The following is a 17,770-nucleotide window of genomic DNA, read 5'->3' as shown; positions in this document are numbered from 1 at the left end:
TCAAACAACTGACTTGTCAGATTTGAGAAAACTAATCCCGTAAATTAATTCTGAAAAAAAAAATCAAAAAATAGAAGCAATCAGAAAAGTAAAGGAAATTTTTATGAATGATTGCAATATTTTCATGTAATTGCAGTGGTAATTTTTCAATTGGTCAAAATATTTAATTGTATTTTTGGCATGTTTTTTGTTTTTTCTAGATCATGGATCATTTCAAGTTGTATATAAAATCAAGTCCTGAGGATGCATAAAATGAGCAAAACATTTGATTTAACATTTTTAATTTCTCAACGAAATGGTTTAATTTATTTTATTTTTTTTTGTAGTTACTAGTGCGTAGTTTGACTTAAGAAACGCGTTAAAAATTAGAGGTAGACACAATCGAATACGTTTTTCTTCAAAAATTGACACAAACCAAAAAAAAAAATTTCAGTTTTTTTTAAAGTTTTGCTTATCTTGTTTCAATGTCAGAATGTGAGAAACTATCATGTAACCGAGAGTACTTCACTCTTCGATCATCCTTTCAACTATTCAAAAAACTATTGAAATTTCAGAAAATTAAAGAAAACAATATTTAATGCGAATCAAAGTAAAGAGTCAAATGGCTGGGAAATAAGCCAGTCAGGTTGAGAAAAATTGCTTCTGCAAAGAAGAAACTGCTGAAATGATTAAGTGTTTACAGAGCTTACGTGGTAAAGTCCCAGCGCTAGGGCCGGCGGAAATTCAAAAGCTACTGGTAGTATATTATATCCATCATCAATTGAAAGTCCATATTTGTCAGTTTGCCGCGGCCGTTTCGGGTAACAATCCGATTCGGCGCCTGTTCTAATAGGGGCTATGGACTCAAATACCATTACAGTCTACAGATATTGCCAACCAGCAGTCCCAGGGACAACCGTCACACTCTCTGGTCGCTTCTAATCTGTCTGTGAAGCTGTCGTGGCTCCAAAACAGAAACAATGTGAGTGGAGACGAAACATTTCTTTTAGCGCATGCAAAATTGAACGGCTAAACAATCTCCATATAATTTTTTCAGGCATGAGGCTATGCTAATTTTCTTTGATTAATTTTTTTTTTGTAAACGCTTCTTGTTTTCTTAATTTTTTTAAGCCTATTTTAATTCTAATAGCGATCCTTAGTTGCTGATTTGTCAATTTCAATCTTGTTTGCTTGCTAAATTATTGCCCTGCTAAATTATCGAAACTCCGAAATTAACCTGGTATGTACTTAACCTATCCACACCAGAAGGTTCTAGTTTCAAATCGTTTTGTACTTTTCATCATAAAAAACGCTCAATTTTTGGTTTCCGTTTTCTGAAGCTGCTTCACTTTTTGCAGAATCTAATAAAAATTTTGCATGCATTTTTATATTTTCCCTCCTCGTGCTCCAAGCCAAATTTGTTTCCTGATATAAATTTCGCTCATACTGCTGAGGCTTTTAAAAGCAAGTAAACCTAAGGGGCAAGCAGAAGAAACATCCAAGCCACCCTTGGCTGACGTGAGGGCTGCATATGAAAACTGGTCATCATTCAATTTTACATTCGTTACTCTACATAATGGGATTCCCAAAGATCAAACGAACTGATCCAAAATAAAAAATAAAAGAAATTTGACAAAAAACGTCTGGTTCTCAATTTTAGTGTGATTGCACCTTTTTAATGAAACGCAAAAAACACCTAGTGTGATTGCACCTTTTTAACAACTACGAAATTTGTTTCAATTTTGGCTATTTTTCCCCCGGCAATTCTTTGCGACAAGATTTGCCAATAGAGAGCTTAAGATTATTAAAATGCAATTAATACAAAAAAAAACAAAAAAAAATAAATTAAACTGTTTCGTTGAGAAATTAAAAATGTTAAATCGAATGTTTTTGCTCATTATATTGATTGCAAAAACGCCTAGTGTGATTGTACCTTTTTAATAACTACGAAATTTGTTTCAAGTTTGTCTATTTTTTCCGCCGGCAGTTCTTTGCGACAAGATTTGCCAATAGAGAGCTTAAGATTACGAGGTCATCTTTGGATTACGAGCTCGTCTTTAGATGTAGTCAATATTTTTGGCCATTTATTTTGAAATTGATTAATGATTGTATTTAAAGGCCTACTTGTTGTTGTCTGTTCTAGGAAACGTAGCTCATAATTATTGCTCCGACTTTCGATACGAAAGTAACGGAATATTTGTGCTCGGGTAGGGTTTTTTTTCTTCAGACAAACTTCGATTTTTTAACTAGCCACTTTTGACGGACTTTTTTTACATCATTTGAAAGCTATTGTTGTCCTGTGCCTAAATTTGAAAAAATATTTCACCTGTGATCATTTTTTGTAAAGTTATGAGGGTTTAAAGATTGCCATTTTGACCAATTTGGGACAATTAATGCGCGATATAATTCGCGCTATTAACGCGTAAGCGGAGATTTAATCCGTCTTAGAAATCGTTCCAAATTGGTTAAAAGAAGCTTATTTGCCATAATTGATTTGTTACAACGAGCGCAATCTATTGTTTTGTGCTTTATATGGCGTGTGGGGGGATTTTTCATTGAAAAATTTCCAAATCTTTGAAAAAAAAATTATTTTTTTATGTTGTTTATGTTATTACTGCTCCATGAACGTTAAAAGGCATTCGGAACTTTCAGTCTTGTGTAACTTGGGGATTAATTTTGTCCGGACCAGCTCCTGACCCATTCGGGAAAAAAAACATGATTGCTCGTACAACTCGAAATTAGCTAGAAAAAAAACCACCGACATTTTTCTGATTTGGGGCACTCATATCAGCGCATTGCCGTTTAATTTACTGAACCTGGGTAGCAATTTTGTCCGGACCGGCTGCTGACCCATTGGGAAAAACATCATTGCTTTGTACATTTCGAACTCAATTACAGAAAATCCAGCGAGGTTTTTCGGGTTTGGGGAATTCATATCAGCTCTTCTTGGTGGTTAGGTAAGTCTTAACTTTCTCGTTATATTTCCCTCGCTCTTTAGTGGGACGCTGATTAACTTAATTTTTGCTCGAGATCTGCCTGGGAAGGCTTTCGACAGTGAAACTATATTGGCTCTGTTTTTCATGTTTACTACATAGCTGTTCTTCCCGAGTCGAGACTTTTCACCTAATTTGAAGCAAGATTTGAGCGGTTTGAGTCGTTTTTTTAGACAATTACGTTTTATCTAAAAAAACCGCTCAAAAACCTGGCAAGATTTAATAATAAAAAGTCGACCACAGAGGGATTCGAACCCCCAATCTTCTGATTTTAAGTCAGACGCCTTATCCGTTATGCCATTCTGCCCTGAAACCAGTGCCGCGCAGCGAAGCCAATATAAATTACATGGGAAGAATACGATTTTGTTTTTATACAACCATCTGTAGCGTTTTGTATTTTAAAGTTTCATTAGTTTATCATTTTGCTTAATACAGTTACTTTGTTTCTGTTTTGTTGCTTTTGGCAAGGGGTCAAATCCCTGAAGGAAAACGTCCGCCCCCCCCCCCCCCCCCTATAACTGTTCAGAGTTATAGCCTATCAATTGTGTAGCCATAATTCTTAGCATCTTCGAAAAGATACAAGGGTTTCAATGTATTTTATGCTGTTAGATTAAAGTGTTTAATTACGCATCAATGTTAACAACTTATTACTAGATAATTACGTGATTAAGTACCTAAATCTCAATTCAAGAGATTACATGAATTTATCGGCTTGCGAGTTCCCTTGGCTTCATACTCTTTGGGTAAACTAAATGACATTTTCGACACTAGAGTTTTTTCTGACGCCATGTGCCGGTTTTTCTGACGCCTCTTTTGTGTTATCTGGAACATACTAAAAGTCGTCAGCAAGCAACAGTTTTCGTAAGCCATCAACAATTTAAACTGAAGAGAAACCGAAAAAAGAGAAAAAGGTTGTTCAAAGCCTAAAGTTTCTAATCAATGGTCATACCCGACTCAAATGAATCGCTGGCTCAGATTAAAGCCGATTAAAAGCTAAGCTCGATGAAGAAAAAATGGAAAAAAGGGTATAATGCCTGTAGCTTTCGCTGACAATTTTTCGTCTTTCTCTAGTACCAACTAAAATTTTTTTTTTGAGCAATCAAAAAGAGTTAAAAAAATATTGCCTGAAAGCCAAAAAAGTTCAATAATTTTGTTCAATTGAGTCTGATCTAATGGCAGAAATTATGTTTATTAAAACGGTTCGGGGCTGGCCCTTACAACTAATTTTCACAAGTTTTCCGCACAAGTGATCCACATATCACTTTGTGAGAGAACGAAATACAACAAGGTGACTTCCGGACTCTAACTTTAACAGCTAAAACAAAACGAACGCTACCAATGAAAGCTGAAGAAAAACACAGTAATTCGATGCTATAAGCCTAGTCAACAATTATAAGACAACGCTCCGGGATCTTAAGAACAGACTGAATTCGGAAAACAACTATGGCTGAGGTAGGAACAATAAAAAATAGTTTTGTTTAGGTAGACAAACCACAAAACGGCCATTCAAAACAATCATAGATCAATTTTTTAGAAATGTCCTAAAAATTCAAAACAAAGGATGTATTTGTTACCCTAGGCTCACCTAGAAGTGAATCGTAACGCAAAGAGCGGAGAGTCTTAAGAGAGTTTCAATGAACAAATCTGAACTAGCATAAAATCTTCGAAGTTAATGACAACCTGGTTGCATTTCCCTGTTCTCCTCAGTTTTATGCATTTTTACAATCGAATTTTGAGAACATCAAAAAATCTGGTAACTCATTGAAAAAGAAATATGAATGGTTTTTTGAGCTGTTTTCCCAGCAGTCTAATATGTCTTGGGTTTATCTCGTCTCAGCTCGCCCGCAAGTTTTTCCGCTCCTTTTTAGCCTCAGTAACAAAAGGTTTGAGAATAGACAAAAAATGCCTACAATGGAGCATTCAAAAAATTGCATCAATTCTGCAGAATGTGAAGCGTCTACAAAAGTTTTCCCAAAGAAAACTAAGTCCATATTGATAGCGATACTTCGCAATGATTTGGAAACTAGAATGCGCTAATTTGAAAAGCTTCAATGGCTGTAATGATAAATCCATTAGTTGAAGTTAAAATAAAATATTGACAAACCAGCATTTAGGAAACGACATTAAATTCCGTCTAGACTTAGAGTTACGCAAAAATAAATAAATTTATCTGCATACAATATAATCGAAAGCGGATACACTGGCTTGTCTTATCAAACAAAAATGCAGTGAGTTTATCTAGACAGTCAAATTTGAAAGCTTTAAGAAAAAACTTTGACTCAAGTTTTGCAGCCACAAGAAGACAGATCATAAGCGACCAAATGGTTTGAGTTTTGCTCCAGTGGGATGTAAGGGTGTTTGACTGCCTAGTCCTAAGTAGATGAAGCACAAGCGACTTGCAGCGGTTGAGCCTAATACTGCAACTATAGATATTTAAAAAGAAGACTATCTTTTTCAACCATTATTTTATGAGTTCATGGTGCCGACGGGCCTACCTCTGGTTTTTTGAGTAAATATTCTGAACATCTTCAGCTAATTTAAAAAAAAACAATATTTTTGGTAACTAAGCTAAAAGTGAAAAAAAGTTTTTTGGAAGTAGTTCTCCCTGCAGTCAAACTTTTTTCTTATTTTTAGTCTCAGCAGTAAGACCGATAGCTACGTTTTACAAACTTTGTACTTTTGAACCTTGAGGGTTAAAAATAAATTATGCAAACTTTTTGGTTGGGTTTTGCAGAATCCCAAAGGTCGCCGGAAAATAAAGCTCAAAAAATTGAAAACAATTTTCGAGAGCGAATTTTCTCGAATAAATTTGAAGCTGAGATCTAATGCAAAACAATTCAATGCTTACCAGAAAAAATCTGGCCGTTACATTTTTTCCCGTATAAAGTTTTAGAACGAAAAACAACAAATCAGCCAGTTAGTTTTGTAATTGGACCCCGCCTATGTTCAAAAAAGTAGCCCAACAGCTCGTTGTAGTTCATGTTGTATATAACGGTAATTACCTTCCTATTCCCTAGTAAATTATGCTCAGTTTGTAAATTGGGAACTGCAGCACTGAGTTCGAATATCTTAAAATTGACTATTATAGATGTATTTTAAAAACGATGATTAACTTTTTCGCCCAATAACTTTCAGGGTGCAGGGTGCCTCCAGCCCTAGCACTGAAACTTTTCTGAGTAGGCTCATTAAGAGCTTGAGCACATAAACTGAAGAAACCGGGGCCAAATACATTTCTTAAGCATCTCATCTCCCCCTCAATACAGGTTGCGAATGCTGCGTAATCGGCACCGTTAATGATAAAAACTATTTTGGATCCATTGATAGTTTTTATTTGTATTGCCAAATTAACTCAAAAGAAGCCTAGCTTAAGCATCTGACAGAGCTGTGGGCTCATATCTGGTCAACCCTTTTGATTTTTACCGGTTTCTTCTTAATTTTTTCAATCTGTTTGACTTAATTTCCAACATTTTTTCCCAAATGTTGCATTGTTCAACTTGTGATTACTATCCTATTTTACATTGATTTAATGTAGGCGCGCATGCTAGTTTCGATATTAGCAGGTTGGTACTATTAGGATACTGTTAGACGATACTGTTAGAATGAAAAACAGGATGAGGTAAGAGTGAAAATCAGAGAAGGATGGAAGCTGTTACTTTTGTGAAGTATGTCCCTTATCTCTTCAGGCCGCGCTGTTCTGAAGATGCTGTCATTATACTATTCCGAAAAACTTGGCATTCTGGGAAGCTTTTAGGCTTCGATTTTGTTTTTTCCCGGACTTCTTTGACAGGTTTGACAATCCCTAACAAAAATCGGTTTGTTTCGACCGTCTCGGCCAATAATCGGTTTGTTTCGACCGTCTCGGCCCAAAATCGGTTTGCTTCGACCGTCTCGACCAAAAATCAGTTTGTTTCGACCGTCTCGACCAAAAATTGGTTTGTTTCGAGCGTCTCGACCAAGAATCGGTTTGTTTTGACCGCCTCGACCAAAAATTGGTTTGTTTCGACCGTCTCCACCAAGAATCGGTTTGTTTCGACCGTCTCGACCAAAAACCGGTTTGTTTCGACCGTCGCAGACAAAAATCGGTTTGTTTTGACCGTCTTGACAAAAAATCGGTTTGTTTCGACAGTTTCGGTGAAAAATCGGTTCGTTTCGACCGTCTCGACCAAAAATGGTTTGTTTCGACCGTCTCGGAAAAAAACGGTTTGTTGAGACCGTCTCGACTAAAAAGTGGTCTGTTTCGACCATCTCGACCAAAAATCGGCTTGTTCGACCGTCTCGACCAAAAATCGGTTTGTTTCGAGCGTCTCGACCAAAATTTGGTTTGTTTCTACCGTCTCGCCTAAAATCGGTTTGTTTCGATCGTCTCGGTAAAAAATCGGTTTGTTCCGACCGTCCCGACTAAAAAGCGGTTTGTTTCGACCGTCTCGACCAAAAATTTGTTTGTTTCAACCGTCTCGACCAAGAATCGGTTTGTTTCGACCGTCTCGACCAAAAATCGGTTTGTTTCGACCGTCTCGGTTAAAAATCGGTTTGTTTCGACCGTCTCGGCCAAAAATTGGTTTGTTTCGACCGTCTCGGTAAAAAATCGGTTTGTTTCGACCGTCTCGGCCAAAAATTGGTTTGTTTCGACCATCTCGGTAAAAAATCGATTTGTTTCGACCGTCTCGGCCAAAAATCGGTTTGTTTCGACCGTCTCGACCAAAAATCGGTTTGTTTCGACCGTCTCGGCCAAAAATCGGTTTGTTTCGACCGTCTCGAGCAAAAATCGGTTTGCTTCGACAGTCTCGACCAAAAATAGGTTTGTTTCGACCGACTCGACCAAAAATTGGTTTGTTTCGACCGTCTCTACCAAGAATCGGTTTGTTTCGACCGTCTCGACCAAAAACCGGTTTGTTTCGACCATCGCAGACAAAAATCGGTTTGTTTCGACCGTCTTGACAAAAAATCGGTTTGTTTCGACAGTTTCGGTGAAAAATCGGTTCGTTTCGACCGTCTCGACCAAAAATGGTTTGTTTCGACCGTCTCGGAAAAAAAAACGGTTTGTTGAGACCGTCTCGACTAAAAATCAGTCTGTTTCGACCGTCTCGACCAAAAAGTGGTCTGTTTCGACCATCTCGACCGGAAATCGGCTTGTTCGACCGCCTCGACCAAAAATCGGTGTGTTTCGAGCGTCTCGACCAAAATCGGTTTGTTTCGATCGTCTCGGTAAAAAATCGGTTTGTTCCGACCGTCCCGACTAAAAAGCGGTTTGTTTTGACCGTCTCGACCAAAAATTGGCTGTTTCGACCGTCTCGACCAAAAATTGGTTTGTTTCTACCGTCTCGCCCAAAATCGGTTTGTTTCTACCGTCTCGCCCAAAATCGGTTTGTTTCGATCGTCTTGGTAAAAAATCGGTTTGTTTCAACCGTCTCGACTAAAAATGGGTTTGTTTCGACCGTCTCGGCAAAAAATCGGTTTGTTCCGACCGTCCCGACTAAAAAGCGGTTTGTTTCGACCGTCTCGACCAAAAATTTGTTTGTTTCAACCGTCTCGACCAAAAATTGGTTTGCTTTGACCGTCTCGGCCAAAAATTTGCTGTTTCGACCGTCTCGACCAAAAATTGGTTTGTTTCTACCGTCTCGCCCAAAATCGGTTTGTTTCTACCGTCTCGCCCAAAATCGGTTTGTTTCGATCGTCTTGGTAAAAAATCGGTTTGTTTCAACCGTCTCGACTAAAAACGGTTTGTTTCGACCGTCTCGACCAAAAATTGGTTTGTTTCGACCGTCTCGGCAAAAAAAATCGGTTTGTTTCGACCGTCTCGGTCAAAATTGGTTTGTTTCGACCGTCTCGGTTAAAAATCGGTTTGTTTTGACCGTCTCGACTAAAAATCGGTTTGTTTCAACCGTCTGGTCCAAAAATCGGTTTGTTTCGACCGAATCGATCAAAAAATGTCTGTTTTGACCGTCTCGACTAAAATTAGGTGTTTCGACCGTGCTCGACCGAGATAAGTGTGCTCGACCGAATAAAAAAAGGATAAATATAAGCCCACTTGATCCCTGATGGGGTATTTTAGTGTACAGTAATGGATATACTGACTACTTCGTGAGCTCCAATGGGACTTCCTTTGGTGAAAAATTGGTTGCTTAAAACCTTGATTTTGTCTAACGAAACCTCAACTCATCAATAAAAAACTCTCACTTAATCAGTATGATGCCTGGAATGAACCCATCTCAATGAAAAAGACCAAAAATAATAGGAAAAAAGAAAAAGAACAAAAAACTCATGGAAAAAAATCTAGCGAAGAGAGTCTTCAAGGCTTAATTTATCACAAAAGCTTTAGCAGTTTAGACTTCGCACTTCTCGACTGCAATTAAAAAAGAGGAACAATGACAGAAATACAAAGCTGGCATATTTAAAGCTTACGCCCAGCTTCAGGTGATTGGAAAAATTTGTCACGGCAAACAGTCATGCATTCGCAGCATGGTTTTTTTAAGATTAACTCGGTGAAAATAATTGCAGTTAATTGGTAATTAACTGGAAATCCGGAGTTCAAGTAATTTGACTCCTTCTCAAAGAAACAACAAAATCAAACAAATTTTTATTTTATGATTCAAAAACTTTATCAACAGCGGATTTTGCGCTTCCTGCGAATGTTGTCAATTGACTTTTTCTTCCAATGACTCAGAGATATTGCGCTTGAAGTAAATTTAATTGCAGTAATTTCCGTTATTGATTTTAAATTGATTTTAACAAAACCAAAGTTCAAATATTCGTCTTTAATTGGTTAGAAACAACTTTCGTTCCGTTGACATGTTGAAATTAGTTCTGTAGTGTGTGCATGTTAACCAGATCATTCAATCAAAATTACTTTTTTGAGCGGTTTTTAGCGTCTTTGGGTCTCAGGGCAATCAATATAGGTTGATGAAGATTAATGCGTAACTGAAACAGTGGTTTGTCTCTTTTTATTTAAATCATCTATGGCTTTCAAAAAATATTTAATTGTGCGCAGCAGGGGCGATCAATTTTTGAATTGTTCAAGCAACAAATTCATTTCATGTTTTAAACCTGAATATATATTTATCAAAACGACGTTTTATTTTAACGATTGCACTGATTTTTTTTCTGATCGTTTACCACTAAAATCATGTTATGAATATGAGAAATTTGCTTATAACAACAGTTCAGTCGTCTCGTGCTTATGATTTGGATTCAGAATAGAGGAAGCTATAACTCATTTTTCAATTTTAAATATAGTACACACAGGCGAAACAGAGCTAAAAAACGAGACGGAAATAACAAAATCGAAAAAAGTATATTATTCAAGAAAAATGATGAAAACTTGATGAAAAAACACAACCACAAAAATTAAGTAATCTTTCAGTATTTACTGAGTCATGAAAGACTTTTGAGCAGTTACGTTTTGAAACTATGAAATCTTGCAACAGAAACTACCTAAATTTTCAAAAAATCAATCAGTTTTTGCTTTTGAAGCAACACAAATTAAAGTAACTATGTTAATAAAAATAGAAACCGAAAACAATCAGTCTAAATAAAGCTTTTATTCTTTTAATAAAATAAAATCCAAGGAAAAAACACAACGAAGTAAAAGTAATTTTAAAAAATACTGGAGTAAACCAAAAACGCCTGCATCTACGATAAAACTTGCTGATAGCACCAGAAAATACCCGATATGGCAACTAAGCCGACAACACATAATCAGACAAACGAAATTAACATCTTCTTCCAGAAAGTTTTCTAAAAATTCATACTTACTGATAAAAAACAAGATCTAGCCGGCACTCGAAACCCAAACCTCAGGGAACAAAAAGCATCCGCGTTCCTTCTAGGCCAAGTGGTAGCTAAGGGTTACTAATAACGCAAATTCACAATTTCTCACAGATCTGAAACAAAAAAAATTTCCGAGAAAAAAAACTGTTTCCAGTTACAAAACACTTGCTTTCGCAATTGTAATCGATCAATTAATTTTATTCCTCATAGGGTTTTCAGAAAAAAAAACAAATTTCAGAGTCAAGAAAAATAAAGTCAAGTTTTCTTATTTTCAGTCTCAATTGAGACACAGTTTTTCTACAGCGGATGTGGAGTTAGTTCAACTACAATTCTTAATTATATCAAGGATAACCGGTTACTGTGCAAGTAGAACAGAATGTTCCGACCATACTTTTGAAAAAAAATTAAGTTAGTGACCTTTTTTTGGAGATATTACAAAAGGATTTGACAAAAAAATACAGCTGATGCATAATCGACAGTCACAGTAAAATCAGCAAATTGGACAACAATTTTTATTGAACTGTGAGTTGTAAACAAAAAAAACATTTTTCACTATTTCGAATGTTATTGTTTTAAGAAGGAACTAAAAGCTTCATGAACCTTACTAGAGTAAAACTAAAGGTTTACGGTTCAAATTGAGCTATCGTAAGCTATTAGGCTAATAAAATATGCTGATGCAAGAGTGATCGAATTATTTTTTTAAATATTTGCTTCATGAAAAGCTTTATTTGCTCGAATTAAGATTAAAATTAAAGTTTTTGAACCCGTTTTTCTTACTACTAGGACTTTGAAAGTTTCCTTTCATTTTTTCAATTTTTTTTTGAATTTCGTTCGAATTACAACTAAGAGAGCTTTAAAAAAATATATCACTCGATTTTCTCCGATGAATTGTTGTTGCCTGACTTTGCTTAAACAGACCCTAAAACAAAGTTCCTTTCCACTTTTAAAAATGGTCGGAACAATAAGTGATTACTAGAAAAGAGCATAAAAACTTATTAGGTTACTCGAAACAGCTGGTTCTGATACACAGTTTGTAAGATCATTTGTTTTCACCATAAGTTGTCAAGCTATTTAAAAAAAATTAAAACTGATAACAAGGATATCTGGTTGCTGTGCAGTTAGCGCAGAATGCTCCACTGTATTCACAAAAAAAATATAGTCTGACATTAGAGAAGTTTCTGTGTGTGACTGGATGAAAAAGAATACGGAAGCGTAGAATTTTAGCGAAGTAGGCTTTACTCACTACAGATATCTTTGATACATAAACAACATCTCCTGGTTTTCTTACATTGCAACAAAAATTTTCCTGTCTTGAATGAATTTTGTTGTTATAAATTTAAAATAAATTGACATAAGCCCACTAGCGCTTTTTCGCTCGATATTAGCTTAGAAACTAAAAATCAAAGTTTTTTTTCTATACTAGGACGTCGAAAATTTCCCTTCAATTTTTCGAATTTTTTAAATTTCGTTCAAATTACAACTAAAAAAGCTTTAAAATAATATATCACTCGAATATTTTCGATGAGTTGTTGTAGTAACTGATTTTGCGTGGAAAACATTTCTTCTTATTTAGACACCTATTCTTTTTCTCAGCAATGTTAATTGATATATCTTCAAATTTTTTTTGAGTAGTTTCGTCGGCTGTGACTCGTTTTTTTGGGGTTGCGTTTTTTGCTTATGTTATTTTCTATGTTTTCTTAACTTGCACTTCATCGTATACTCATCACTATAAAAAGCTCGAGCCAGTTAAGAGTTTTAAACCATTTTTCTCGAAACTGAGTAATTTGGAAACTTTTCAATGTCATTCGAATCACGTTTGGAAAGGCTTTTAATTGTTATATCACTCGGCCAATTAGGATGATTATTGTTTAGATCATCATGCGTGGAAAGCACAATTAAAAACAAACCCGAATATTAAATTCCTTTTGTAACAAAAAGGAGGTTCTTTTGAATTGGGCAACTGATTTAGTAAATCCAAAAAATATCTGAATGTGCGCAACCCTTGTCTTCATCTTTGATTAATGCTACATTTGCAGTTACCCTTCTTATTTGGAGTGTATTCTCGGTATAGATAGTTTGCTAGGCCCGATGCCCTTTTTTAACTTCATAATAATGTTTGAGAGTCATCATCATCATCATCATCATCATACTTTCTTGATTTAAACACCTCTTCTTGTTATCAGACGTGTTAGTTGATATTTTTCAAAAAATTTTTTGAGTAGTTTCATCGGCTATGTCTTTTATTTTTGGGGGTAGCGTTTTTCCTAATGCTATTTTCTATGCTTTCTTACTGTGCACTTCATCGCATATTCATCACCATAAAAGGCTCCAGCTAGTTAAAAATATCAGATAGCTTCTACTCCTCAACAATTCGACCCTCGATCGGGAAAATTAGCAGAGGAGCTCATCAGCAGAATACAGATCTTTGTTTGATTCATGTAGCTTTTTAGGTAGCGGAGCTTTCATTTTTTTGTTTTTTTCCGAGAACGCCCAATTGTGTTCATTAATACTACTTGGAACTTTTTATTTTTTAATAATGTTGCCGGTCCTTTCATTTTTTCTTCTATTTCATTTCCATCAGAGCTACACGTTCAACTAGATCATTATTCCTCGCACTATGTGAACTTTTTAAGCCTTTGTGCTTTTTAAATCAATCCGACTTGCTAAGAAATTAAGGCCAGCTCCGCGACACGACACCATCATTGTATCTTTCAGATAATTGCCGATTACAACTGACTCACTATGACAGCTTGCATGTAAGAGGATTTTAAATCAGTGACCACTGATATTTTAAATGGTTTGAGACTTTCTCTTCTAATACAAATTTTTGTTCGCTGATTCTCAATCAATGCATCTTTTCTTGAAGGCATGCTATAACTATCTGAAATTATTTGTTTCCATCGTTTCCTTTTCAGCTTTTCAAACAACTTCAATTTTCCAATTTTTGAAGCTTTTTTAAAATGAGCGAAAAAAATGACCCTCAACTTCTTGCAGAAACACAGAAAAGGAGACGTTCAATTTGATATTTAATTTTTAATAAGATATGTTTTCTAAATATATAAGCTTTCAAATGTTTCAAAACTTTTGGGTGATAACTTTCAATTCGCAAGTCAAGACTTAAGCGACCCCAACAGCTTCGTCCGTAGAATTCAAATAAACAACTCCCAGCTTTTGATTTCATGAACGGTATTTCAATGCGCATTTCAAACAGTCTTTGAGCGTTATGTAAAGGTTGATTTATCAAAGATTGCAAGAAATTCGGCACCATATGGGGATTTTATATTAATTTATGAATGTACATTAAGATTTTGTAGTCTATTGTAGACATGACTGCTAGCAAGTGTTGATTGTGTAAAATTATTCCGATTGAAGAGGCTTTCTGGCAGCCTAAAACGAGTCAGCATGCAGAATTTTGCATATTCTGAAGTCTATACATTTTTTCTGGCAAATTTTTGTATACTGAATTTCAAAAATCAAACCGACTGTTGATCAAAACGCGAGCAAGCACAGATTCGTCCTCAAAGCTCACGTACTTCCTGATGTTACAGCTTTTTCAAACAACGAAACGTTATATGAAAAAGTGTTTCTTCAAGTTAAAACACTCATCAATGGTAACTCCGAGCGACTTCAGGTTCTTTTACAGGTTCTTTAATTTGACCATCAATATTGACAAAACAATAATCATCTGTGTTTCCTTCAAAACTGAGAAGCATAGATTTAGTTTAGCCTCCATTCAATTTTAATTTGGGTCTGGCGAATCATTCAGTAAATCTGTTAATTTTTTCGTTAATTTCTGCACGACAATTTTTGATAATTCCAATTCTGAAAAAGATCACTGTATCATCCGCATAAGTTTGATAAATCTGTGAGAGACTCTATTAATTCTCCCAGGGGAATAAGATACAGACTAAATCATGTCGGCCTCAACAAAGAGCCCTGCGGTATATGTTGCAACTATAAGTTATTCTGATCTAACCCCGTTGATTTCATCTCAATGCTTTCTTCCGCTGAAGTATGACTGCATTATTTTTGCCGCGTCGCTCGCCTACCAAGCCGACATGCGTTCGAAGTAGCATCATTAAAATTTTGTGATCAATTGTATCAAAACCAGCCGATAAATCAAGACAAAACAAAATTTTGGAGCTTCTCCTCTCAAACGCCATACGGATTGAACTTGATATCTTGATTATCGCAGTTTCCGTGGAATTTACTTTCCTGTGTGTAATTTGATTTGGGTCAAGTAAGTCATATACAGCTACCAGATAAATGTAAAACATGCAATGAACTCTGTGAGACCTCAAAAAAAAATAATTTTTTTTTCGGAAAATTTTCAATTTAAGGAAAATTTCACAATGATTTCCTCGAATCTTTTATAGTTGACTTTTTTATTTAAACTAACCCCAGTTAAGAAAACTAACTCAAAAAGGTTATTTTCTATTCAACTAGGAAATTTAATATGTAAAACGCATCTTCGAAACTTAGTATTATATGTTTTTTGCACTATGTATACTTTCATATTTGGACAGCGTAACTTTCCTTCTTTTCAGTAAACCACTAGTTGAAAAAGCATTTGAGTTAAAAGTTGTATCACTTTGTTCATTAACACTAAGATTTCCTATTCTACCTTTTTCCCACCCTCCACACAATTTTTTATAATGGTTTTTCAAAATTTGTTTTACAAGGCAACTTTGGTCCGGTCCTAACAGCAAGAACAACAACTGCTTGCAAAATGATAATAACTTGATAGTTGAATTCCGATTTAAAAAATGACAAATTGGTTTGAAGAAATTTAAATTAGAAAATAATTATCAATAAGACCACAAAACAGTTTGCAATTTCAAACTTACTGCATAAATTAGAAGATTTGGCAAAAATACGAGATTTCCAAATCTGAGAAGATGTTCTTTCATCAATTTTGACATGAGAAAATACGCCTCGAATTTCGGTTTCACTAAAAATGCAATGTGTGTAAGAACATAACTTCGATCAGATATAAAAAGTAGAAAGACGGTTAAAACCACTACTTTTCAACAAACCAAATAGTAAATATTTCCATAAAAACAAACAATTGTTAATTGATAACTGAACTAATCAAAATCTTTTTGATGAGACGATTCCTGAATTATCAATGAGAAGGAAGATTAGACTAAAAACTTGAATTTGTAAACAGATGCTGCTAGCATAATCAATATTTTTTTTATTGTTTCTTCAGTTCCGTTTAATTTTTATGGTTAGGTCAGTAGATTCACTTTAAACTACTATAAACGACATTGTAAATTTAATGAGTTGAAAAACAATAATTATTTTTGGAGTCTATCGCAATATACAGCACATTGGGCAGAATTGTGAAATTGCAAGTAGTAATGTTTCGAATACACCATCAAAATGGCATAAAATATGAAATATCTGGGATGACATTTGCTGCTTGTATTGAGCTCTAATTTTGTAAGTAACGGTCTTCTAGCTTGGATGTGATAATTGCTTTTCTTTGCTTCTTTCTAATTCCAGTTAATTTTATGGCAAACCTTGTTTTTATTACAACTACAATGATTCAGGTAGTCAAAAATCACTACCACAATAATGAAGCAAAGATTCACAAGGAAATGGACAACTTTTAAAGTCAAGACAATTTTAAAAAGACAAGCTACGCTTGTATAATTACATTCAATATTGAGTTTAAAATGCAGTCAAAACATCAATTTCACAGTTAATGCCAGCTTGTTGACAAAATCGTTTAATTTAAGCATCATATTGAAAAAATATTTGAGCAAAATTATGTTTATTAATCTGGCTTGGAATTGTTTACCGAAAAAGAGAATGCCAACAATGTGGCATTAACTACAAAACACAGTCTATGACAACAGCTGTTTAACAGTTTGGACATTTTTTAAACGTCGGATACTGTCGTACTTCCTTGTGTAGTTGGGTCGTACATGTGTGAATTGGGGGGTTGACTTTGACTACTCACTACTTGTGGCTTCTGCAAGGGTCGGAAGTAGTTCATGTGATTCTGAGGAGGCCCCCTGTTCATTCCTAGTCCTCCCCCTCCCCCTATTCCTCCTACTGGACTTAGGGTGCTGTGAAGGGGTACAGTTGAGGTGGTGTACAGTCCGTTGGGGGTTCCATCTGAGGCGACATTGAATGCGCGGAAGTAGTCTAACAGGGCGTCTGAATCGATGTCTTCGTGGTGTCCGTGTGAAGCTGAGGGCGACATAGTGTTTCTATCATGGAGATCGTTTTTCATGTTGTGCACTGAATCTAACTCCGAAGGTCCACTAAAAGCATGAAATTGTTCATTAAATTTGTTGACTCAATCAACAATAAACTTTAAGTATTATTGGACGTAGTTTTAAAAAAAATATTCAGATTTTTGGCAAGCGCGTGTGCAAATTCTATCAATGTAAAACGGGCAATAAGGTTCATACCGAGCAAAAAATGTACTTATGGCTGCGGACTACATTCATTTAGAAGTAAGTGATTGTAATCTGGCTTATCAAATTCAGCTAAAAGTTATGATCGCAAGCAAAAGTTTGCCAAGCAAAAGTTATATTTAATAAATATTAAATGATCCAAAATACTAATTTCCGATTTTCCATTACGACATACTTAACATAGCCAACAGACAGTCGGAAAAGAGTCAATGATAGCAAGGAAACAAACCAAAATACTTATTTAGTTTTTGAAAAAAAACTTCAATATCCGAATTTCAAAGAAAACAATAAAAAAACGATGATTGGCGCTTTTAGATAAAAACAAACCCAATTTGAGAAATCTGGATCAATAGGTAATTTTTTTTCCGCTAGGAAATCTGAAAAATGAAATCCCTTTTCGAAATTAGTGATCTTTACACTTTTTCTGTTCGATAGTGGAGTTTTCCTTCCTTTTAACAAAGGAAATAAAATAAATAAAAACCGCGAAAAATCAAATTTGAGCGGGAAAAAGTTCCTGAAAAAAAATTAAAACTTTATCCTGAAATCAAAAACTAAATAAATAACCAAGCCCTATATAAGTGTATTCACTATGTTCTTGAC

At 35.3% G+C, this 17,770-nt stretch overlaps 1 protein-coding gene across 2 annotated transcripts in view; it reads right to left on the bottom strand.

The window, feature by feature from the left end:
- Nucleotides 1-15,573: 15,573 nt before the first annotated feature.
- LOC134852980 (protein VAC14 homolog) overlaps nt 15,574-17,770 on the bottom strand; it is a 39,728-nt gene continuing 37,531 nt past the window's right edge. Inside the window, exon 18 of one of the 2 annotated variants that reach the window (XM_063868874.1) lies at nt 15,574-17,014. In XM_063868874.1, the coding sequence (XP_063724944.1) occupies nt 16,627-17,014 (388 nt within the window). In that variant the 3' untranslated portion in view covers nt 15,574-16,626. The remainder of the gene's footprint in view (nt 17,015-17,770) is intronic. The other variant, XM_063868875.1, reaches the window with a different exon arrangement.

This window comes from Symsagittifera roscoffensis, chromosome 8 (genome assembly GCF_963678635.1).
Source record: "Symsagittifera roscoffensis chromosome 8, txSymRosc1.1, whole genome shotgun sequence".
NCBI classification, from domain to species: Eukaryota; Metazoa; Xenacoelomorpha; order Acoela; family Convolutidae; genus Symsagittifera; species Symsagittifera roscoffensis.
The sequence above is the reverse complement of the archived record's forward strand: the minus strand, read 5'-3'. Positions and strand labels throughout refer to the sequence as shown.